This window comes from Solanum dulcamara, chromosome 11 (genome assembly GCF_947179165.1).
Source record: "Solanum dulcamara chromosome 11, daSolDulc1.2, whole genome shotgun sequence".
NCBI classification, from domain to species: domain Eukaryota; kingdom Viridiplantae; phylum Streptophyta; class Magnoliopsida; order Solanales; family Solanaceae; genus Solanum; species Solanum dulcamara.
The window spans coordinates 18,760,265-18,784,246 of NC_077247.1; the positions used below are offsets into that span (position 1 = coordinate 18,760,265).

General features: G+C 37.8%; 1 protein-coding gene across 2 annotated transcripts; it reads left to right on the plus strand.

Annotated features, from left to right (window-relative positions):
* Window positions 1-669: 669 nt before the first annotated feature.
* On the plus strand, window positions 670-22,798 carry LOC129872163 (uncharacterized). Of its 2 annotated transcripts, none has more exons than XM_055947045.1 (5): window positions 670-812; window positions 908-1,091; window positions 1,647-1,853; window positions 21,991-22,179; window positions 22,300-22,798. In XM_055947045.1, exons 1-5 carry the CDS (start codon window positions 730-732, stop codon window positions 22,327-22,329), a joined length of 693 nt encoding a protein of 230 aa, XP_055803020.1. In that variant the 5' UTR covers window positions 670-729; the 3' UTR covers window positions 22,330-22,798. The 2 variants fall into 2 exon arrangements, with proteins under 2 accessions (XP_055803020.1, XP_055803019.1); XM_055947044.1 differs by having other exon boundaries at window positions 671-812; window positions 22,280-22,798.
* The last annotated feature ends 1,184 nt before the right edge of the window (window positions 22,799-23,982 follow it).

The window sequence follows — 23,982 nt, forward strand, 5'->3', positions numbered from 1 at the left end:
TTATAATGAATATTTAAACTACAATTTATGTTTGAGTTTATTTTTCTCATAAGCATGAAATGTAATTCATATTTTGTAATTTTTTTTAAAAAAAAAACTCTCAAAATAACGCCAAACTTAACTATTCTATCCGAAAGAAATCACCATATTTATAAAATTATTAATACCTATTTCAGTGAAATAATATAAATTTATAATTATGAAAAAAAATATTTTTATTTTTTTAGTCATCCTATTGTAATTCTTACCATTTACTTCACAATTGTTTTGGGAGGAAAAAAGAATTATAAATCATAATTATTTAAATATTTTATCTTATTTTAAATTGAGAACGGAAAGCGAAAGTAAAAAATAAAAGGTAAAGAGAATAAACATTTTGATCTTACCCTCCATTATGTGGTGACATCACTTTGGCAACATATGCGGACAATCGTGTCGTAATAAGAAAATAAATCAGGGGCAAAATTGAAACATTAAAAATAATGCAAAGGATAATTTGAGCTACTTGAATTAATTTATAAATTACTTCTAAATTATTTTTAACTTTTTTGAATATTTGTTCTTAAAATTCCAACGAAGCAAATTGACATGAAGGAACTAAATAAATTAAAGAGAAAAAGGAAAAAAAAACACTGAAGGAATTTGGGATTTAACTCCTCCTTATAATATAAAACATAAATGGAGCAGAGTAGAATAGAATAGAAATTAGCAGTGATTTGGGAAAAAAGCATGTGTATAGCGGTATTCATATGGAAAGCGCATCCGCTCTATCCCTTCCTCGTATTCCTCAACAGAGATGAATACCACCATCGGTAGGGAATCCAAATCGCACTCTCTTTATTTAGAGTATTATTTTTGTATACATGCATTCTTTTATTGTTGATGGTTCCTTGTTAATGTTATCAAGTCCAACGAAACCTTTGTCATGGTGGGAAGATAGTGATATACTTGGTGGAAGGGATGAAGTTGCTGGTGGGACTTGGCTGGCTTGTACTCGCTCCGGAAGAGTTGCTTTCCTTACTAATGTTCGCGAAATCAACTCAAATTCAGATACCAAGAGTAGGGGAGACCTTCCCGTTCGATTCTTGAAGGTGCGTGCATTCTCATCAATTTTATTGATTGTGATGGGGAACAAACCCCCTACAAACGTAGGGCATCTTAAAAGTTTGCTTGGAGTTTTCACCCTTTTAGTGGCCATTTCAATTTATCATACCCTTCACTTTTCCCACAAAAATGCAACTTAGTTAACTTGTCAAAGAAAAATTATCCTTGTTTCCATACAATTTTTTTTCGGCTAAAAGCAACCAAGAAGAAGAAGAAGAAAAATGAAAATTAACAAAGGATATATGATCCCTTCTTGTAAGTCGTCAATCTTGAGTGGACTACACATTTCTGTGTACTATATCTGTTGATATTTATATAAATGTTACCCTTATCATTAAAATTAATTATAAGCTGATCTTACCTAAGCATGTATCCGGTTATGCATGCAAAAATGTTTCTAATTACTGAATTCTCTTTTGATGCGGCCCTTGGTTTAGTACTTTCCATGTTCTTTTGAGAATCTCTCAAGTCTGAACTTAAAAAGCTAAGGCCTCTTGGGTACTGTTAGTGTGAAATATGTTTTTGTGGGTTTTGATTTGCAGAGTGTAAAGAGCCCTCATGATTTTTCAGAGCAACTTTTGAAAGAAGCAGGTGAATATAATGGGTTTAACTTGATAGTAGCTGATCTTTGTTCAATGACCATGCTTTATATAACCAACCGACCAAAAGACAGTGGTATGTCCGTGACTGAGGTTTCACCCGGTATTCATGTTTTATCAAATGCAACACTAGACTCTCCATGGCCTAAGGTAACAAATTCCTTTGCTTCATCATGGATCTTCTTCTTGAGGCTTTGTCAGGCTATTTTATACTTTTAACTGCACCCTCAGACTAGCTAGAGGGAATAGATAAATTTCTCGTTAAATAAAAAAAGTATTAACAAACAGTATTATCAAAAGCAAAAATCACAAAAAAGCTCTAAGGTTCGTTGGGGGCTTTTAAGCGCAAATAAAGCGTGGGTTTTATTGAGAAAAAGCGCAAATGGAGAATATATATATATATATAGTTCAACAAGTCGATATACCAGATGAATATGAAATTCATTTTGGAAAAGCATTGGAGAGATAGGGAGCACAAGTGCTACCAACCCTAGATTCTCTATTGAATATGGAAGAAATTCTATAAAAAAGATTAGCTCAAGGAGATTTTCGTTAATGTTACAAATGTTTCAGGACGATTCTTCAAGGGAAGTGACTGGAACAAACAAAATATTCTAGTCCAGACAGGATCATCAGCAAATCATGTCAAAAGGAGTATCCTATGTTTAGTCCAAAGCTAATTAATATAAGCATGAATAACAAATATACGGACTAAGAAATTAATCATTTTTACGATAAAGTGAAATATCAATGGCTTAGCGTCGCCTCTTCGGGAAATGCTTATTCACGAGGAAAGTATGTCTTAGAGCCTTGATGACGACATTGTAGCGTACATTAAGCGAGGCGAAGTGCTCAATGCTTTTTGAGCCTCACTTCAAGGCTTAAGCGCGCCTTTGATAACACTGTTAGCAAAATAAACAAGTAAAGACCCTTCTAAAGCAAGGCTGTGCTTATGGATATGCCTTCTGTGATCTCAAAGTTGTTTCTTTCTTGCTAGAGAAAATAAACAGCACCAGCCACAACAATTCTAAACATCTCAGCTTGAGCACTTTTCCCATTAACATGATTCACCATCTGGTGGACTTCCTCTGACCATTCCATTGCATTTCTATTTTGACCTTGCTAAGAGATTAACTTGTTCCAAACAGCCGAAGAGAATAAGCATTTAAAAAACTGGTGGTCAGTAGATTCCTCATCAACATCACCCGACAAACATTGTGATCAATCAGATTACACTTCTTCAGTTATCTCTTGTGTACAACCTTTTAAGGAGTGCTAAATACAGGATAAAGAGCCATTTGGGTGTCACATAGTTATTGCAAATAAGCCTTCTCGAAGGAACTTTCTGATAGCATTCTCGAAGGTTAGTATACACCTTCTTAATGGAGAATCTGGTAGAACCTTGAAATTGAGAATAGTTTATACCAGCTACATCTAGCACCTGTGTTGCCTTGAAAATCTTTTTCAACATCCATGAAGCTTGGTTTGGAAAACAATTCCAAATATGATGCCCTTGATGTAGTATGAATGCACCTCATTTAAAACCCATAGTTTATCCTCTTCATTGCACAAGTTCCACAACATTTTGCAAATTAGAGCCTTGTTCCAAGTTTGAACATGAAGAACATTGAGGCCCCCAACAGTTTTTGGCAAGTAGATTTGATCCCAAGACACCATAGCTTTCCTGGAACTAGTGTTACTTCCTGTCCAAAGATAGGTTCTACAAATGGACTCAATAGCTTTAAGAACTTTCTTTGGTAAAACAAAAATCTGAGCCCTAAATGTCTGGATGGAGAGCAAAACAGACTTAATCAGCTAAACCCTTCCAGCATATGTCCAATGAGTGACTCTACTTATCATTATATCAATCAAAGGCACATATTCTATAGCAGACAATCTCTTGATGCTCAAAGGAACACCTAGGTACTTAAAGGGTAGAGTGTCTTTGGTAAACTGTAAATTGGTCAAAACAGCTTGTTGGGTCTCATGGTCCATCCCACCTAAATAGGCGGTTCTATGGAAGAATTAGCTATTAATCCAGATGTTGCTGAAAAACTCAAGAAGCAATCATACAGCTTCATTATGGATATCTCATCCCCACTACAGAACAACAGTAAATCATCTGCAAATCCCAACTGGACTATATTGAGTCTGTCACACTTTGGATGATAATTAAAATCTGGATCCCTTCTAAAGCCTTTGTGCAATCTACTAAGATATTCCATACAAATCACAAACAAGAAGGGGGATAGGGGGCCTCCTTGCCTAAGACCTTTCTTTGCTGGGAAAGCCTTAGACAGTTTACCATTTATGATCATAGCATATGAAACAGTAGAGACACGCTTCATGATACAGTGTACAAATGTAGCAGGGATGGTTAGACTGATGAGGGCTTGTTCAAGGAAGATCCGTTCAACTGAATCATATACCTTCTGCATGTCAATCTTGAGCATACACTTAGGTGATATACCTTTCCTTCCATAGTCTTTGCCAAGTTCATGACTCCAAATAATGTTTTCATTGATGAGTCTTCTAGGAACAAAGGCTGTTTGAGTATTTTACACAATGAGGTCCATCACACCTTCTAATCTCTTAGTAAGGATCTTAGATATTATCTGTACAAAACAATGCAGCATGAGATAGGTCTATACTGCCCCGCAGAAGTAGGATTCTTGACTGTAGGGATTAAGGTCACACTGGTGCAGTTGACATCCTTAGGCATAATTACATTTTCAAAAATAAAAATAAAAAATCACAACATGTGTAACGCCCTTACAAATAACAGGCAAAGCCTTATGAGAAAAGCAAGTGTTGAATCCATCGTGACCTGGTGCTTTCAGTCCATCTTTACCATGAGCTTCCTGATATACTTCCTCAACAGTCACAAGCTTAACAAGGCTTAACTGTGTAGCTCTATCAAGTATATATCCATCCTTCATGACTTGTGGCTGAATTTCTGGTAATGAGCTTGCACTTAACCCGAGAAGCCCTTTGTAGAACTGGCATATCTCCTCTTCTATGTCCTTCACATCATGCAATTTCTTTCCGCAATGAGTAGTGTGCACAATAATTTTATTTTGGGCTGTCCTACTTCTCATGGAAGAAAAGAAACAGGTTGAGCTTGGGTCACCAAGCTTTAGCCATTGTACTCTAGATTTTTGTCTAGTGATGCTTTAGTCAATGGTTGTCCCTTTTTCATATTGGATTCTCAGCTGCTTCCCTTTTTCCATAAGCTCCTGATGCTTCCCATCAGCATTTTGTTGTTGCATCTCATGCAGCCTCTCTCTAGCCATCTTCAGCTTCTCATTAACCTCACAATAATCCTTTTGCTTCAGTGTCTTCATACCACTCTTTGTAGTCATCAAATTCTGCCAAACATGATAGAGAGAAGGTTTAGGAGGACGAGCAATCTGCCACAGCTGTCAGGAAATCCTGGTGATTTGCCATATAGTTAAAAAGTTTGAAAGGCCTGTGGTAGTGGATTCTCTGTTCAACAATTACTATACTACAAGGAGAGTGATATGAGAATAAAGGATCCATTGCAACCAAACTAGTAATATGCATATGTAGCATCCAACTATGGTTTACAAGGGCCCTATCAATTATACTAAAATATGACCATTACTCCAAGTATACTACCTCCTAGTAATGTTGATCTCATTTAAACCAGTATCCTGGATAAACTGCCTGAATCTCTCACTTCAATTTCCTGCACGATAGCATCATTGGTTCTATCATCTATTTCAGTAATAGCATTAGTCACCATTTGTAAGTTCTGCCCTAGAGATCTTCTATCAACCACAGTATGGTACTCCATATATTGCAGTCAAGGTGAAGTGCATACCTCCAATAGTGATTTTACAATGAATGAACTCGTCATTTGTTTTTATGACATGAATATTGAATTTATGTTTACGGAGAAGTGCCTAAAATGCCCCTCAACTATTTGAATTGGTAGAAAATTACCCTCCATCAACCTTTCGGCCCCCAAATACCCTTGACGTCAATCTTTTGGCTCAAAATTTGCCCTTATTTTTAACAGCTTCCCTAAAGTATAATTATTAAATATTTATTTATTATGTTGCCTAATCTAATTGGTCCAAATTTAAATTCTTCTCAAATAAATGATAAAAACTACATATGATCTATATTTTGACACGATACGCTTGAAAATAATATTAAAATTTTTATTAATTTAATGATATCTTCCTATTTGACTAATTTTAAATCAACTCCTGATTTATTATAACCCAACTCATAACTAGGGATTCAACTAAAATCAATACTTGCCCCGTCTGTTTGTCCTTTTAAATTTTCTTATTTATTATAATTAATATTTATCCAAATGTATTGTTTATTCCTTTTTTTCTTTTTTTTAATTTCTTATTCTTAATTGGGATATCAAGTACTCAAACTTGAAATGAACTTATATGTTAATATTCATTTAATTTGTATCATTATCATGGTAGGGTTGGGCATGTGTATATGAGAAAAAGTTATTTTCATTCTTTTATTTTGAGTATTGGGTTCACACAAAAGAAAAAATACAGTATACGTACATAGCTGCTTAATTAAATCATCTTCTATTGAACTAATTATTTTTATATAAATGTCATTGCTATTTACCTCCTTTTTTTCTCCCTTGTTTTATCGTAAGTAGAAAAAATTAAAATTTAAAATAGTGGACAAGGTCCTAAAAGAAAAAGAAGTGGCATAAAGAGTAGAGAACTAACCTTTTTTTTTATTTTTAATTGACTATCGAATCCAAAATTAGGCCAATCATATGAGCCTATATATTAAGTAATTTTAAATTATTTTAACGGGAATGGACCTAAAATGCCCTTAAACTATGAGATTTGGTACAATATTGCCCTTTGTCCACGTTATGAGTGTGGGCTGTTAGAAATAAAGATGTTTTGAGCCAAAATGTCGACGTCAGGGGTATTGGGAGCCAAAAGGTGGATGGAGGGTAATTTTGTACCAATTCAAATAGTCGAGGGGCATTTTAGGCCCTTCTCCATTATGTTTATCCCAGAGAAGCCATTTCCTGCCCTGCGCGGCAGTATTATAGTTATGTTCCCAAATCCCAACTCCACCCTTGAACAATTCTCTTCACAATTCTGGATGCATGCTTTGCTCCAACTCTATGTTCTACTATATGTGTGAACCCCACATCATTCTCCTTTATAAATTTATTCATTTCCCTATTCTTATACAGCTTATTGAAGCCCCTCACATTCCAAGTGATGAGCTGCATTTAGGAAACTATAGGCAAAGGAGGTGCACAACCTCCAGGTATGTCATCATTGTAGACCCATCCTGTTGTGCATCAGGATGTCCCTGTCCTCCTAAGGCCATCTTGGGTGATAAGACCTCAAAACCACTACCAGTGGAAATGGTATCAAGTTTAGAGGTTGATGTACCTTTTTTTGCTGATCGCCCTTTAGTAGTATGCCATTCATCCTCCAACCTATCTTCACCAAAAGGAATATGACTAGACCCTGTCTCACCATACAGAGGATCTTCCTTTGCAACTTGTCACTCCTGTCTAAATTTCAGAGGACCTTGCTTATTGGAAACCAATTGTCTCTTGTGTTTTTGGACAACCCCTGATGAGTAGGTTTTTGCCCTCCACCCACCCTGAGGAACATTCTGGTTAGTCTCTCGTGCCTATTGCTTCTGTTCTGTCTCAGCTTGCCTTGGTCTATCCCTGGCACAGTCGTCGCCTAGCTGATAACATTTGCCATAGTATATAGGTTTCCAAGCATACTGATTCACTTCATCAAACTTCCTACCATTAGGATCAAGTACCAGCACAACTTGAGGGAGAAGTCTTGTAATGCCCATTTGCACCAAAACCCTAGCATAAGAGATCCTTTCAAGCCGTGTGGTACATTCATCAGCATAAAGAGGGTTCCCATTCCACTACTAGTTCTACTAAGGGATTCCACACACCAACAATTGAGAGAGAGATTAGGTAACTTCATCCACAAGGGAATAGTCTTCAGCACTTCAGTAGCAAAGTCAAAATTAGTGGTCCAAGTTTTGATAATGATAGGTATTAGAACAAGAATAGGTGTACACAATCCTACTTAGAATAAGAATAGAAATAAGACTAGTTTATAGTATCCTACTATGAAAAGGATTGTTTTATAGTGTCTATAAATATGGTCTTTGTGTAATATTCTTCTTACACAATTCAATAATATTTTTCTCCTATATTTCTAACATGGTATCCGAGTATTGGTGAGAAAATTCAAAGGTAGAAACAAGTCATCGTGCGTCAATTTCCAGTTGTATCATCTTTTGTTCTGTGGATGTTGTGCGAAAACCAAGACCACCACGAAACTCGGAAGGCTCAGGCGACAAAACCTAGCCAGAACCATCGAAAAATATCACCCCACGCGATCTCACGTGCCGATCAGAGGTGACAATTTTCAAGCGAGATCTGGCTCACACATCGACGAGTGAGGGCTGTTCCGGTCGATTTTGATGAGCAATTTTTTTTAGTTGTGGTCGTACAGCCATTCCGACTAGATCCGTGTAGTTTTTGACCAGATTCGATCGTTGGAATTAGGGTTCCAGTGACTTACAGGTTGTTTTCGGCGAATTCCAGGCTGTTTCCGGTGAGATTCAGATTTTTCGACAACCAAATCTCTGTAATCCAGTGTTTTTTTGTTGTTTTCAAGACAAATTTCACACCATGTCTTTTGGGGGTGATGTTTTTGGTTCCAAAAATATGGGTATTGGAAGTTCAACCCCTATAATCACTTCAGAACCATTAATGGGAAGTTCAAACTATTTAGCTTGCGTTTCTTCGGTTGAGTTGTGGTGCAAGAGTCAAGGTGTTCTAGATCACTTAACAAATAATGCTTGTGTGGTAGATGAAAAGGGGAAAGCTAGTGAGGAAGGTGCAAAAGCCAATGCACAATGGGTGAAGGTTGATGCTCAATTATGTAGTCTCCTATGGCGATCTATCGATTCCAAGTTGATGTCCTTGTTTTTCCCATTCCAGAAAGGTTATTCAGTATGGGAAAAAGCTCGTACTTTATACACTAATGACATATTTCGATTTTATGATGTGATATCTCGAATGACCAACTTAAAGAAACAAGAATCCGATATGTCTACTTACTTGGGACAGGTACAATAAGTCATGGAGGAATTTGAAACGTTGATGCCAGTTACTACGGATGTGAAAAAACAACAAGAGCACAGACAAATGTTGTTTCTAGTTCTTACACTAGCTGGACTTCCTACTGACCATGATTCAGTGCGTGATCAGATTTTAGCTAATCCTGTAGTTCCTACAATTGATGAATTATTCTCTTGTCTACTTTGTCTTGCCGTGCCTCCCAGTCACAAAGTAGCCTCATCACCCAACATTGACTCCTTTGTTCTTGCATCTCAAACCATAGAAAAACGAACATATCCATCTATGGAGAATCGACGAGGAGGAGGGCCTTTTGGGAAACCTCGATCCAAGTATAGTCATTGTCATAAACTTGGGCACACTTGTGACATGTTATATTTTGCATGGTCCACCATCCAGTTATGATCCTATTGCTCTAAAGGAATATAATGAGTTCCTTTGAAATCATGCAAGTAAGCAGATGTAATGACCTTGAGGGTGATTTTCGTAAATTTGTACAAAACACGCGTGAACAGTAACACGCGTGAACAGTAACACGCGTGAACAGTAACTTTTTGGGCAGAAAAAGCCCCTTTCTTCTCATTTCAATATTTTTCAACATTTGTTTGAGTTCTTGAACTCCTTGAGGTGATTTGAGAAGAGATTTTCGAGGCAAAGTGTTGGGTAAGTGATTTTTGACCTAAAACCTTCCTTTTTCATTATGTTTTTGACGATTTTAACTCTTAAATTTTAGTTTCAAACCCCAAAAATCCTTGTTTCTTCCCTAATCCGAATTTAAGGAAAATTGTAATTTCCAACTCGTTTTGAGCTCTATTTTTATGGGTTTTTCAACCATGAGTTCCTTATTACCAATAGAATGGGATTGTTCAATAAATTTACAGATTTGACCCTTTTCGAAAATAGTTAATTTTTGGACCATTTTACCCCCGGTTCCGAAACCTATCAATATGGGTGTCATTGGACTCCTTGTGACGTGTATGTTTCATTGTTGATAGTGGGTTGTCATTCCGGGCGCTGAATTCGAGAGTTGCTTGTCCGGTGGAGGTATTCGAGTGCGGTTTCGGCAATTGAGGTAGGTTTGGCTATCTTTCTTTGAGATTGAGATGGGGTAATTAGTCATTCATATGTTATAGACTTTGGGATGGGGTTGTAGTATGAGTTGAGAATGTTATATATATTGTGATGTCTGTGTGAAGGCTTATTTATTAATGTATTGTCGTGACGGAGTTTATTTGTATTACATAGCCCGTGTGGGGGCCTTATTTGTTATCTTATTTGCTTTGAGAGCATGTGAATTATGATTTGCCTAAGAGAGAGGCTTGAGTATATTATTTGACTTGTGATGCCGCCTGAGAGATTGAGTTGGGGTTTTGAGCATACTTGAGTATTGAAATATTGTTGAGAAAGGGGTGAATATTTAAATGAAAGTGTGTTCTTCCCGTTACTATTTATTGAGGGTGAATATCATGTGTAGGTTAAGTTTTGAGAACTTTGAACCTTATACCACATGTGAGTTGATTATTACTTCCATGCATATGTGTTTTGATGCATTCATCCTCATTCATCATATCATGAAACATGGGAAGTTGAGAAATATGGAAATTCTTTTTGAGAAAGAAAATGAAACACCTTTAAACCTTTGTATCTTGAGTCCTTGACCGAGGCAGTTTTCCGGCAGGGTAGTGGATGCATTGTGATCCTAACCTTTGTATCTTGAGTCCCTGACCGAGGCAGTTTTCCGGCAGGGTAGTGGATGCATTGTGATCCCTTGACCACGAGGAGGTGGCAAGGATAATGAGATATTGTGATTGAGGTATATGGTCTGCGAGACCCCCATGGGTCCTGCTTGGTAGCACAGCTCGGCAGGTGTATACGACAGGCTGTGCGACAGTCTTGATTCCACCGTACCACCACATCATTGCATCATCATATTGCATTGCATTGCATTGACATTTGTGCTGCTTGAATTATTTGATTAATTGTGATTATGAGTTGTTATTATACTTTATTCGTGCCACTATATATATAAACTGGCGGCACCGATGCCGAAGTGGGACTTTTCTATATGCAGGTGGAAGCATTCCTTAGTTTATTTCATAGGTTTGATTAATTCCTTATACTCAGTCAGCTAAAACCTACTGAGTACATGTGTATTGTACTCACCCCTACTTCTGTGTCCCTTTTTGATGCAGATACTAGTCGGGGTACCCCACGTGGCAGTTAATATTCTAGCGGATTGTGTAATTCTCAGATTAGTGGTGAGGTCCCAGAATTCGGATCGTCACTAGTCTATCTTTATTTTTCAGTCTTTTGTATCATTCAGAGACTTATGTTGTATCTTCAGATTCGAACCTTGTATTAGATGCTCTTTATACTTATGACACCAGGTTTTGGGATAATTTCTTCATTGTTTTTTTTTTCTTTTTATTTAAATCGTGGAATCACTTTCCTCTTTGGAAGTCTTGTATGAATTTTATTTTTAGGGTTACACATCAGATTGGGTTTTGAGATGTGTGCCATCATGACCTCAGTTTTTGGGTCGTGACAATTGGTATCAGAGCACTAGGTTCACCGGTCTTATAAGTTAAAGAGCAGGGTGTCTAGTAGAGTCTTGCGGATCGGTACGTAGACGTCCGTACTTATCTTCGAGAGGTTACAAGATACTTAATAGGAGAATTTCTTTCTTTTTACTCCCTTCGTGCGATTTATTCATATCAAGTGTTATTTACCTCTGATCTATTCCTTCCGCATTAAAAGTAACTGTCGGGTTCGAAATATCGGCTCTTGCTTAAGGATGATTTAGTGATGCCTATTCGAGCCTGATTATGAGTATGAAGATGTGGAGCAACAAAAAAAAAGTATGGAAGATGGTCGGTTAGACTTTGATAGTTAGATTTCAAATTTTAGATATCTAATTAGCCCACTTTGGATTCCTTTGAGATCTGTGGTTCCACCTATGTCTTCTAGCGTTGCTATGTTTACTTAGGAGCAAAAGAGATTTGGAGAGATTCGTCAGGGTATTGTCTCCCAAGTTTGAGGTTATCACTGTTGAGAAGGCTTATATCTTTTTGACCAAGTGTCAGGACAGGTTGTTCAAAATTGGGTATCTTGAAGGCACATGGAATGTCTTATTTCTTTTTATAATTGCGGGAATGGCTAAGAAGTGATAGAGGTCTGTTCTTGCTCATAGACCTGTCGGTCCTCCTATGATGAGTTGGGAGTAGTTTACTTGGGTTATTTTGTTATAGTGAGTTTGAATAAGGGGAAAATATGTGATTCTTCTTCTATTCAGCTAGGATCACAAGTTGTCTGCAATACACCAGTTTTAGTTGTTTGAGGTGCTTCATGGAGTACTCGAGGTGGTGGTTGTAGTGGTTCACAGGCTAAGGGTGACCATTAATTATGCTATGCTATACCAGGTAAATTTGAGGCAGAGGCCTCTGATGTGGTTATTACATGTATTGTTCTGGTTTGCCATCATTTTACGTTAGTATTATTTGAACTAGGGTCTACTTACTATTATGTGTTGACTTATTTTGATGTGGGTATTGATTATATGAGTGATCTTCTTGCTGTGCCCATTACTAATTTTACCCCGATAGGTGAACTTTTAGTGGTGGATAGAGTATATAGGGAGTGTGCAGTGATATGTTTGGGTAGAGAGACCCGAGTTGACTTGATCTTATTAGACATGCTTGATTTTGATGTGATACTGGGTATGGACTGGTTATCTCCTTATCATGCTATATTAGATTGTTATGCAAAGACTGTGATCTTAGCTTATCCCGGTTTACCTAGCGTGGTATGGAAAGGTAATCCGAGTTCATATCCTAAGGGGGTGATATCTTATATTCGTGCTCGTCGCTTGATGGATAAGGGTTGTTTGTCTTATTTGGCTCATGTACGTGATCTCACCACGGAGTCATCTCATATAGAGACTACGAGGGTGGTGAGAGAGTTTATGGATGTATTTCCTACAGACTTGCCGGGAGTTCCTCCTGACCGTGATATCGATTTTGTGATTGATTTGGAGCATGACACTAAACCCATCTCTATTTCTTCTTATCGGATGGCTCCGGCAGAATTGAAAGAGTTGAAAGAACAATTGGAAGATTTGTTGAAGAAAGGGTTTATTAGACCTAGTGTATCACCGTGGGGTGCACCGGTTTTATTTGTGAAGAAGAAAGATGGTACTATGAGGATGTGTATTGACTATCGACAGTTGAACAAAGTCACTATCAAGAACAAGTATCCTCTCCCATTGATGATTTATTTGACCAGCTTCAAGGTGCATCGGTGTTATCAAAGATTGATTTGAGGTCGGGTTACCATCAGTTGAGAGTTCGGGAATCTGATATCCCGAAGACTGCATTCAGGACTCGTTATGGGCATTATGAGTTTGTGGTTATGTCCTTCGGGTTGACTAATGCCCCGGCTGCTTTTATGGAGTTGATGAACCGGGTATTTCGACCTTATTTGGACTCGTTTGTGATCGTGTTTATTGATGACATCTTGGTTTATTCCAAGAATGAGGCGGATCATGTTAGGCACCTGAGGACAGTCCTTTAGAGATTGAGAGAGGAGAAGTTGTATGCAAAATTCTCCAAATGTGAGTTTTGGCTTGAGTCTGTGACATTCTTGGGTCATATAGTGACCAAGGATGGTATTATGGTTGATCCAGCCAAAGTTGCAGCGGTTCGTGATTGGGTTAGGCCTACTTCGGTTACCGAGATTCGGAGTTTTATTGGGTTGGCAGGCTACTATCGTCGGTTTGTTCAAGGATTCTCTTCTATTGCAGCTCCATTGACTAGGCTAACTCAAAAGACCGTGGCATTTCAGTGGACTGATGAGTGTGAGGCGAGCTTTCAAAAGCTCAAGAAATTATTGTCTTCAGCACCTATTCTAGCCTTACCCGAGGAGGGCGTGGCATTTATTGTGTTTTGTGATGCTTCGGGAGTCGGTTTGGGTGGTGTATTGATGCAAAAAGGTAGAGTTATAGCTTATGCTTCTCGACAGTTGAAGGTACATGAGAAGAACTATCCTACCCACGACTTAGAGTTAGCAGCGGTGGTGTTTGTTCTGAAGTTGTGGAGGCATTATCTCTATGGAGTGCATTGCGAGGTCTATACTGACCACCGTAGCCTTAAGTATATCTTTTCTCAGCCGAATCTGAACATGCGGCAGCGTAGGTGGTTAGAGTTATTGAAAGACTATGACATTACCATACTTTATCATCCGGGAAAAGCTAATGTGGTAGCGGATGCCCTGAGTCGCAAAGCATCTAGCATGGGTAGTTTGGCCTTTCTTAAGGCTGTGGAGAGGCCTTTGGCATTGGAGGTTCAGTCATTGGCTAGACAGTTGGTCCGACTTGATATTTCTACACATCATGGTATTTTGGCCTTGGTAGAGGCTAGGTCTACTTTGATGGACCAGATTCGTACACACCAGTTTGAAGATGAAAAGTTGAGGGCCATTCGAGACAAAGTGTTAAGTGGTGAAGCAAAATCAGCCTCTCTTGATTCGGAAGGAGTTTTGAGGATTAATGGTCGCATTTGTGTGCCCAAGGTTAGTGAATGGGTACGTATGATATTGGAGGAGGCTCATTGTTCCAAGTATTCAATTCACCCGGGAGTGGCAAAGATGTTTCATGACTTGAAACAACACTATTAATGGTGTGGCATGAAGAGAGACATTATTGATTTTGTGGCTAAGTGTTTAAATTGCCAACAAGTGAAGTATGAGCATCAGAAATCGGGTGGTCCTATGCAAAGGATGCCTATTCCTGAGTGGAAATGGGAGCGTATCACTATGGACTTCGTGTCTGGATTACCCATGGCATTGGGTAAGTATGACTCTGTCTGGGTGATTGTGGATCGATTGACCAAATCAGCTCATTTCCTTCCGGTGAAGACTAGCTACAATGCGGATCAGTTAGCTAGGATCTATCTTCGTGAGATTGTTAGGCTGCATGGGGTGCCTATCTCTATTGTATCGGATCGGGGTTCAGTGTTCACCTCTCACTTTTGGAAGGCATTACAGCGTGGTTTGGGTACGCGACTAGAGATGAGTTCAGCATTTCATCCCCAAACCGATGGTCAGTCTGAACGGACTATTCAGGTGTTGGAGGATATGCTTAGGGCCTGTGTGATTGATTTTGGTGCCCGATGGGACCAACACTTGCCCTTAGCAGAGTTTGCCTATAATAACAGTTATCACTCCAGCATTCAAATGGCACCATTTAGGCATTGTATGGTCGTAGGTGTCGATCACCCATTGGATGGTTTGATTCTGTTGCGGTTGATGCATTGGATACTGACTTACTTAGGGATGCTGTGGAGCGGGTACGTTTGATTCAGGGTCGACTATTGACAGCTCAGAGTCGTCAGAAGAGTTATGCTGATAGGAGGGTTCGTCCCTTAGAGTTCATGGTGGGTGATTGCGTGTGGCTTAAAATATCGCCCATGAAGGGTGTGATGAGGTTCGGAAAGAAGGGCAAGCTTAGCCCAAGGTTTGTTGGCCCGTTTGAAATCCTGAGGAGAGTAGGTGGAGTGGCGTATAAGTTGGCCTTACCCCCTAAATTGTCAGCTGTCCATCCGGTGTTTCATGTTTCCATGCTTCGCAAGTACATACCGGATGAGTCTCATGTGATTTCTTATGATGCGGTAGAGTTGAGTCCGGATTTGACTTATGAGGAGGAGCCGACAGTTATTCTAGATAGGCGGCTTCGTAGACTCAGGACCAAGGAGGTCGCTTCGGTCAAGGTGCAGTGGCAGCATCGGCCTGCTGAGGAGGCGATTTGGGAGTTAGAGTCTGATATGCAGGCTCGATACCCTCAGCTTTTTGAGACCCCAGGTACTTTATTTTATCTTATGTTCGAGGACGAACATCCTTTTTAGTGGTGGATATTGTAATGACCTTGAGGGTGATTTTCGTAAATTTGTACAAAACACGCGTGAACAGTAACACGCGTGAACAGTAACACGCGTGAACAGTAACTTTTTGGGCAGAAAATGCCCCTTTCTTCTCATTTCAATATTTTTCAACATTTGTTTGAGTTCTTGAACTCCTTGAGGTGATTTGAGAAGAGATTTTCGAGGCAAAGTGTTGGGTAAGTGATTTTTGACCTAAAACCTTCCTTTTTCATTATGTTTTTGACGATTTTAACTCTTAAATTTTAGTTTCAAACCCCAAAAATCCTTGTTTCTTCCCTAATCCGAATTTAAGGAAAATTGTAATTTCCAACTCGTTTTGAGCTCTATTTTTATGGGTTTTTCAACCATGAGTTCCTTATTACCAATAGAATGGGATTGTTCAATAAATTTACAGATTTGACCCTTTTCGAAAATAGTTAATTTTTGGACCATTTTACCCCCGGTTCCGAAACCTATCAATATGGGTGTCATTGGACTCCTTGTGACGTGTATGTTTCATTGTTGATAGTGGGTTGTCATTCCGGGCGCTGAATTCGAGAGTTGCTTGTCCGGTGGAGGTATTCGAGTGCGGTTTCGGCAATTGAGGTAGGTTTGGCTATCTTTCTTTGAGATTGAGATGGGGTAATTAGTCATTCATATGTTATAGACTTTGGGATGGGGTTGTAGTATGAGTTGAGAATGTTATATATATTGTGATGTCTGTGTGAAGGCTTATTTATTAATGTATTGTCGTGACGGAGTTTATTTGTATTACATAGCCCGTGTGGGGGCCTTATTTGTTATCTTATTTGCTTTGAGAGCATGTGAATTATGATTTGCCTAAGAGAGAGGCTTGAGTATATTATTTGACTTGTGATGCCGCCTGAGAGATTGAGTTGGGGTTTTGAGCATACTTGAGTATTGAAATATTGTTGAGAAAGGGGTGAATATTTAAATGAAAGTGTGTTCTTCCCGTTACTATTTATTGAGGGTGAATATCATGTGTAGGTTAAGTTTTGAGAACTTTGAACCTTATACCACATGTGAGTTGATTATTACTTCCATGCATATGTGTTTTGATGCATTCATCCTCATTCATCATATCATGAAACATGGGAAGTTGAGAAATATGGAAATTCTTTTTGAGAAAGAAAATGAAACACCTTTAAACCTTTGTATCTTGAGTCCTTGACCGAGGCAGTTTTCCGGCAGGGTAGTGGATGCATTGTGATCCTAACCTTTGTATCTTGAGTCCCTGACCGAGGCAGTTTTCCGGCAGGGTAGTGGATGCATTGTGATCCCTTGACCACGAGGAGGTGGCAAGGATAATGAGATATTGTGATTGAGGTATATGGTCTGCGAGACCCCCATGGGTCCTGCTTGGTAGCACAGCTCGGCAGGTGTATACGACAGGCTGTGCGACAGTCTTGATTCCACCGTACCACCACATCATTGCATCATCATATTGCATTGCATTGCATTGACATTTGTGCTGCTTGAATTATTTGATTAATTGTGATTATGAGTTGTTATTATACTTTATTCGTGCCACTATATATATAAACTGGCGGCACCGATGCCGAAGTGGGACTTTTCTATATGCAGGTGGAAGCATTCCTTAGTTTATTTCATAGGTTTGATTAATTCCTTATACTCAGTCAGCTAAAACCTACTGAGTACATGTGTATTGTACTCACCCCTACTTCTGTGTCCCTTTTTGATGCAGATACTAGTCGGGGTACCCCACGTGGCAGTTAATATTCTAGCGGATTGTGTAATTCTCAGATTAGTGGTGAGGTCCCAGAATTCGGATCGTCACTAGTCTATCTTTATTTTTCAGTCTTTTGTATCATTCAGAGACTTATGTTGTATCTTCAGATTCGAACCTTGTATTAGATGCTCTTTATACTTATGACACCAGGTTTTGGGATAATTTCTTCATTGTTTTTTTTTTCTTTTTATTTAAATCGTGGAATCACTTTCCTCTTTGGAAGTCTTGTATGAATTTTATTTTTAGGGTTACACATCAGATTGGGTTTTGAGATGTGTGCCATCATGACCTCAGTTTTTGGGTCGTGACAGCAGACATCTCCATAAGCAGCATCTGTAGCTCAGCCTAATCAATCATCCAATAATGTTCATATTGCTCATACAAAATATGATGAGTAACTCCGGTATTGAGCAAGTAAGCAAACGTCACCACAAGTAGCTTCGGTTGCACAACCTGATGTTTTCGTTGCGGGTAATTCTTTTTCTTATGTTTCACAATCTAGTACTCTTGGATCATGGGTCATGCACTCATGCGCTTCTTATCATATCTCTGGTAATAAATCAGTTTTGTCTGATATTGTTTATTCACAATTTCTTCCGGCTATTACTTTAGCTAATGGGATCCAAACAAAACCAAAAGGGGTTGGAAAAGCCAAACCCTTATCTTCTGTCACTCTAGACTCTGTTCTTTATGTCCCTGACTCTCCTTTTAATCTGGCATCTGTTAGTCGTTTGACACGTGCCTTACATTGTGGCATATTCTTTTTTGATGATTTTTTTCTCATGCAGGACCGCAGTACGGGACAGACGATTGGCATAGGACATGAATCACAAGGCCTTTACTATCTTACCTCTTCAAATTCCTTCACAGCATGCTCCGTTATAGATCCTCCAGACCTAATTCACAAACGTTTGGGACATTCGAGTCTATCCAAGCTGCAAAAGATGGTGCCTAGTTTGTCTAGTTTAGACTGAGTTGTGTCAACTTGGGAAACTCACTCGTGCTACATTATCACGTGTACTAAGGGTCACTCAAGAGTCTATTTTTTTTCATTAGTTCATTTTGATATTTGGAGTCCTAGTAGAGTTAGTTCACCCTTAGGATTTCGTTATTTTGTTAGTTTCATTGATGATTATTCAAGATGCACTTGGGTTTTCTTAATGAAAGATCGTTATGAGTTATTTTCTATATTCAAAAGTTTCTTTTGCGGAAATACAAAATCAATTTGGTGTTTGTATTCGTTCTTTTCGTAGTGATAATGCCTTAGAATACTTATCCCATCACACAGAGAATAAGAGCATTCTCCCACTTCTCAGTCTCTTTATCAATTTCAACTTTCGGCAGCTCCACAATCTTCTGTGTCCATTCTGGATTTTAGGAGCTATGAAAGTAAGGACTTGTACCTTTCTCAGCTAGCTTACTACCTATAAACAGGTTAGACCAAGGTTTTGTCCCTTGAGCCCCAACAACAATGGCCTCAACAGGCGCCTTAACACCCAGGTGGCTTGGGCCAGCCTCAATGTGGTTTACATCTAGTGTACTTCCTTTTGCTTTACTTTTGCTTCCAGATTCAATCCTAGCAAGCCCAGATCCAGTTAATGTTCCATTGTTCCATTGGCTGGAACAGATCTCGACACTGAGGAGGTGTTTTGCAGTTACTGCATGTGGCACACTCGACCCTTGAAAGGTTTCTTGTAGTAGTATAAGGAGTAGAGGTTCCACTTGTCCAGCTAAGGAGCAGTGGCCATGCCTCAAGATAACCAGTGACATCACAATCAAGAGGAACGCCTTTGCTTTCCTTTCTCGGCCTACTCCACCAATGCCCGCGAACTGGTGCACTACAGTAGCACATTAACCTGTACTAGAGGAGAAAAAAAGTTAGCTTTCCTTTCCATGAAGTAATTTAGATGGTCAATAACAACGTGTCAGATATTAGTAGTTAATTTAGAAGCTTGAATAATTTCATCCGCATAGAAGAGGGGCGAAATTGGAGGGGTTCTATTGTTGATCTTTTAAGGGCCCAAGTGTGGTAATCAACAGCAAGATTAATAGCCTGAGAGCATTTCCATGCATAAAATGAATAAATACGGGAAAAAAGGATCTCCTTGATGAATCCCTCTAGTTGGCAAAAAACTAGGAGAATATTTTCCGTTAATGAGAATTTGAGTTGTGACTGTAGAGACACAACTCATAACAAGATATACAAGACCAGGTAGAAAATTAAAATGGACAGGGGTTTGCTTACTAAAGCTCCATTCTAGCCTATGAAGGCCATTTCTAGGTCAATTTTTAGTAAAATATTGGATCGTTTGGCTTTAGAAGTTCTAAAGTGATTTAAAATTTCTTGAACTATAATAGCATTATCAGATGCTCTTCGATTTTGAAAGCAAGCAGACTGGGATGGATGGATGAGGTTTGGCATATGAGGTTAAATATGATTTGCGATAATTTTGAGATTAGCTTGTATATCGTATTGCATAAACTTATTGGTCTGCGTTGAGCCAAGGAAGAAGGGCTTTGGACCTTAGGAATAAGACAAAGGAAGGTTTCATTTATTAGTTCAGGGATCTGCTTAGTGGGAGAAGTGTTATTGCAAAAATTTATGACTGGCGCTTAAGTTGGGGCCAAAATTTTTGGTAGAAAACTGGGTATAATTCATCCGGCCCTGGAGATTTAAAAGGCTTAAAAGATTTAAGAGCAGTATTAATTTCCATTTCAGTTAGAGGAGAATCGAACATCATTAAGGAGTATACAACACTGGGAAGGAGAGTAGTATCGTGGAGATGAATCATGATCAGTAGTATATAAGTTATCGTAGTAATTAAGCACAGTACCCTTTATAAATCAAGCTTAACTAGTCAAAAGCAAAATATTCTTTAAGAGGCAGAAAGAACATGCAACATTTCTGAATTTAAATTGTTGGATTATGTTGTGGAGCGTTGAGATATACAGGTCCACCATACATTGATGGACGAGATTGATGAATAAAGGGCCTGGCCGTGGAAATTATCAATTTATTTTGGCTACATGCAATTCTGGTAAAAAGAGATTCACTACCTAGATTAAGGGACAACTTTATCAATTTATAAATAAGAAACTCACCCTGAGATCGTGTTAAATAGTTTTTAGGACCTCCCTTATGGTACGATAAAACTCAACAAAGCTTATATAGAATAAACTAAAAAGTTGCAAGAGCAATAAGTCAGTTCAGAAAGAGACGAGCATTACAATTTCAAGTATCCACATGAACATGAACATAGTAACAACTTTTCATATGGAAAATATTTTCCACATGAGCATGAATATAGTAGCAACTATTCATATGGAAAATATTTTGTCTTCCCATACTTAATGCTCAATTCCAATACTTCCTTCCTTTGATGACAGAGACTATTAACAGAGTAGGAAAAATAGTTCTGCAAAAGTTGGTGATAGTTTATATCTATAATTGCTCTACAAATGGTTGTTTTGGATATATTAATGCTAAGTCAAACACTCGTTCCAAGACCAAAAAGGGGTAAAGGAAAAGAAGTGAAAACACAGATCCATACCCCTAGCTTTTTTTAAGGACATCAGACTTAAATGTAAAATCCTAAATTGTCCTGTACTTGTTGGTTGGCATGGTCTTATTTGTAACATGAGAGAAATTGAACACTCGCAGTCGCATTGTTTCTCTAACTTGCAACTCAGCTTTTATATTATAATACCGAAAGCGTTTACCCTAATGCTTTCGGCTTCAATCAGTTCTCAAGTGCTTTTGCTTGCTGTCCACCTTATGGAGCAGATTTCGTTTTGCTGGCTTGTCTGGGCTTCGCCCCAAGCCAGTCTATCTTTTATGCTTCATTGGATTTTCTCTCTTATGCTGTTGCGTCCACTCTTCCTTTTCTCATAGGTGCCTAAGTTTTTGTTTTTTTCGATTTGGAGAATTTCAACAGTGTATTTTCCCGCATTAAGGAAATGTTGGACACCATATTTACAATTTAGATCAGCAAAAAAGCTTGTTCTTTTTACAAGTACAAAGCTTCTAGAAAGTCTAGTAATGATTCAGTATCCTTTACATATTTTCCATTACACCAAAGTACAAATACTGTTACATTCATATTAATCCTCTGTATAGAGCTGCTACAGTCTTCAAAATACCTTGCATTTCTCTCTTTACATACAGTCCACCAATAAACAAGCCTATAATTAATTCCACCTTTTCTTCTACCTTCCCCTGCCACATTGCTCCAGCAGTTCACAACTTCAATCTTAAACTCTTGCAGAGAAAATCTGCAAGAAAATCTGCCAGACTGATCATTCTCTTGCAGAGTAAATAAATGACTATTATTCTCAGCATTCTCCTGACATAGTAAGCATCTTGAGCTTAAACGAATTTCCCTTCTTGCAAAATAAGTGCCTAAGATTATTAAGAGTGCCTTTGCCTCAATATACTAATGATCTTTTTTGCAGTCTCAACGTCTGGAGTGCAGTTTCAAGCAATTATTGGATCAATATGGCGAATCTGAAATTCCAATAGGACAGGCAGCTGAAAGACTAATGAGAGACTGTGCTAAAGAAGATAGCAACCTGCCAGGCATCTATTCCCCCGAGTGCGAGTATCAGTTGAGCTCCATATTCGTTGACACTGAAATGTCCATGGTATTACTTTTACCTCCTCTCTTAATCTCTTTTCAACTTAAAGAAGCGCTCACGTATTTGCAATTAAAAAAATAAATAAACCCTAATGGCTGGTGCATAGGGGCGTTTTGGCACAAGAAGCACTTCTTCACTGATAGTGAGAAGTTCTAGTGACGCAACCTTTTATGAAGCGTATCTTGAGAAGGATGTATGGAAGGAGCAGCAGATGACCTTTGTAATTGAGAAAATAATAGAAGGTGTTGTTTCTATGTCCGAATGTGTTCTCCGAACATGAACTACCAAGATCCAGACAAGCCAATGTTTGTGATCTTTCCCATGGATAAAGCGCAGAGTTATCTTCCTGTCCCTATCTGCATAATCAAATACTATTTTAGTTATCCTATGTTGAATTTCATTTCACTTGATCCAGGACCTCCTTGCAAAATCTTCTATGGATGATGCGATGGTTCTGCTTATTAAGAGGTACCATATTAGTTTATATCTAAATCTTAGCTGCTGGCATTAGAGTAAGTGTTGCAGCTAGTGTTGTATAATATGAATGTACTAGTAAATGTGCACTTGCCAGGCACTGATACTGATTTATGAAAGGCATAATTAAAAAAAATGGTCATAATTTCCATTTCCGTGCCAGTGATTGAGTTTCAGACTTAAAAAACTCAAACTATTGAAATTTGAGAGTGTGAGTTGTATATTTAAAATACCACTCATTAGTTTGAAAAACAGATTCTCTCTTTTATTACTGTCTTGATGGTGTGTACTACACTTTCTTTATTTAAAAGAATTACCAAATCACACTTTACATGGACAAAACATTTCATCTTAACAAAAATTAAATAAATTATTAGTATTAGTTAAAAGTTAAAGGTTAAAGTATTGTTATTCCAAAAAAAGTATTTTTGTAAAAATATACTGTAAAATATTTTTCTTCTCAACATAACCCCCTCCTCACTTCCCTTTACCCTCCAATTTTTTTTAAAAAAATTTCTTTTATAAAAGTATTTTTTTTAAAAAAATAATATAATCTTACTTCATCCTCCTCCCTCTCCACCCACCCTCTTCAAAAGAATAATTTATTAAAAAAAAGTCTTACCCTACCCCAACTAACGCTGCCAATTTCTTTTCCCGTTGTGTTTATATACATATGATTTTAGAAAAGTATTCTCTACTTACCGCAAGACTTATTTTAAATAAATTTTATTATATTTGGTATTCAAGTAAAAAAATATTTTTCTAAAAATATATAAACATATCTATTACAAAAATGAAGAAAATATAAAAAAAATAAATTAGGAACAGAGAATTTGATGGGTGGGGTAGAACTTATTTTTTATTTTTTTTTAAAAATAAAAATAATATCTAGTTTTTTTAAAAGAGGAGTGGGTGGGTTGGGTGTGGGGTGAAATATGATTTTTTTTATTAGAAAAAATACAAAAAGTAAAAGAGAAGTGGCAGAGGGTTTGGGGGAGGGGATGTGCTCGAGTAGGGTAAGAAAAGTATTTTAAATTTTATTTTTTAAAAAAAATAATTATCTTTTTGAGATAGTAATACTTTAGTTTTTATCTTTTAACTAAGAGTAATAGTTAATTTAACTTTTGTCAATATAAAATATTTTATCCATTTAAAATGTCGTGTGTCATTTTTTTTCAAATTAAAAAGACAGTGTATTACACACATTACTGAGATGTGTTTTTTAAATTAATGAATAATAGTTTAGGTAGAGGTAAGTTCACAAATTGTCCCTTATAAGGGTTGGCCTTGATATTTTGTCTAGGGGTGTGCAAAAATCAAATCGATCAATAAATC

Excerpts from the sequence above, each read along its gene's own strand:
- LOC129872163 (XM_055947044.1), top strand. The coding sequence starts at position 730 with ATGTGTATAGCGGTATTCATATGGAAAGCGCATCCGCTCTATCCCTTC. Across the intron at positions 813-907 it reads AGAGATGAATACCACCATCG|TCCAACGAAACCTTTGTCAT; the intron begins GTAGGGAATCCA and ends AATGTTATCAAG. Across the intron at positions 1,854-21,990 it reads TAGACTCTCCATGGCCTAAG|TCTCAACGTCTGGAGTGCAG; the intron begins GTAACAAATTCC and ends TCTTTTTTGCAG.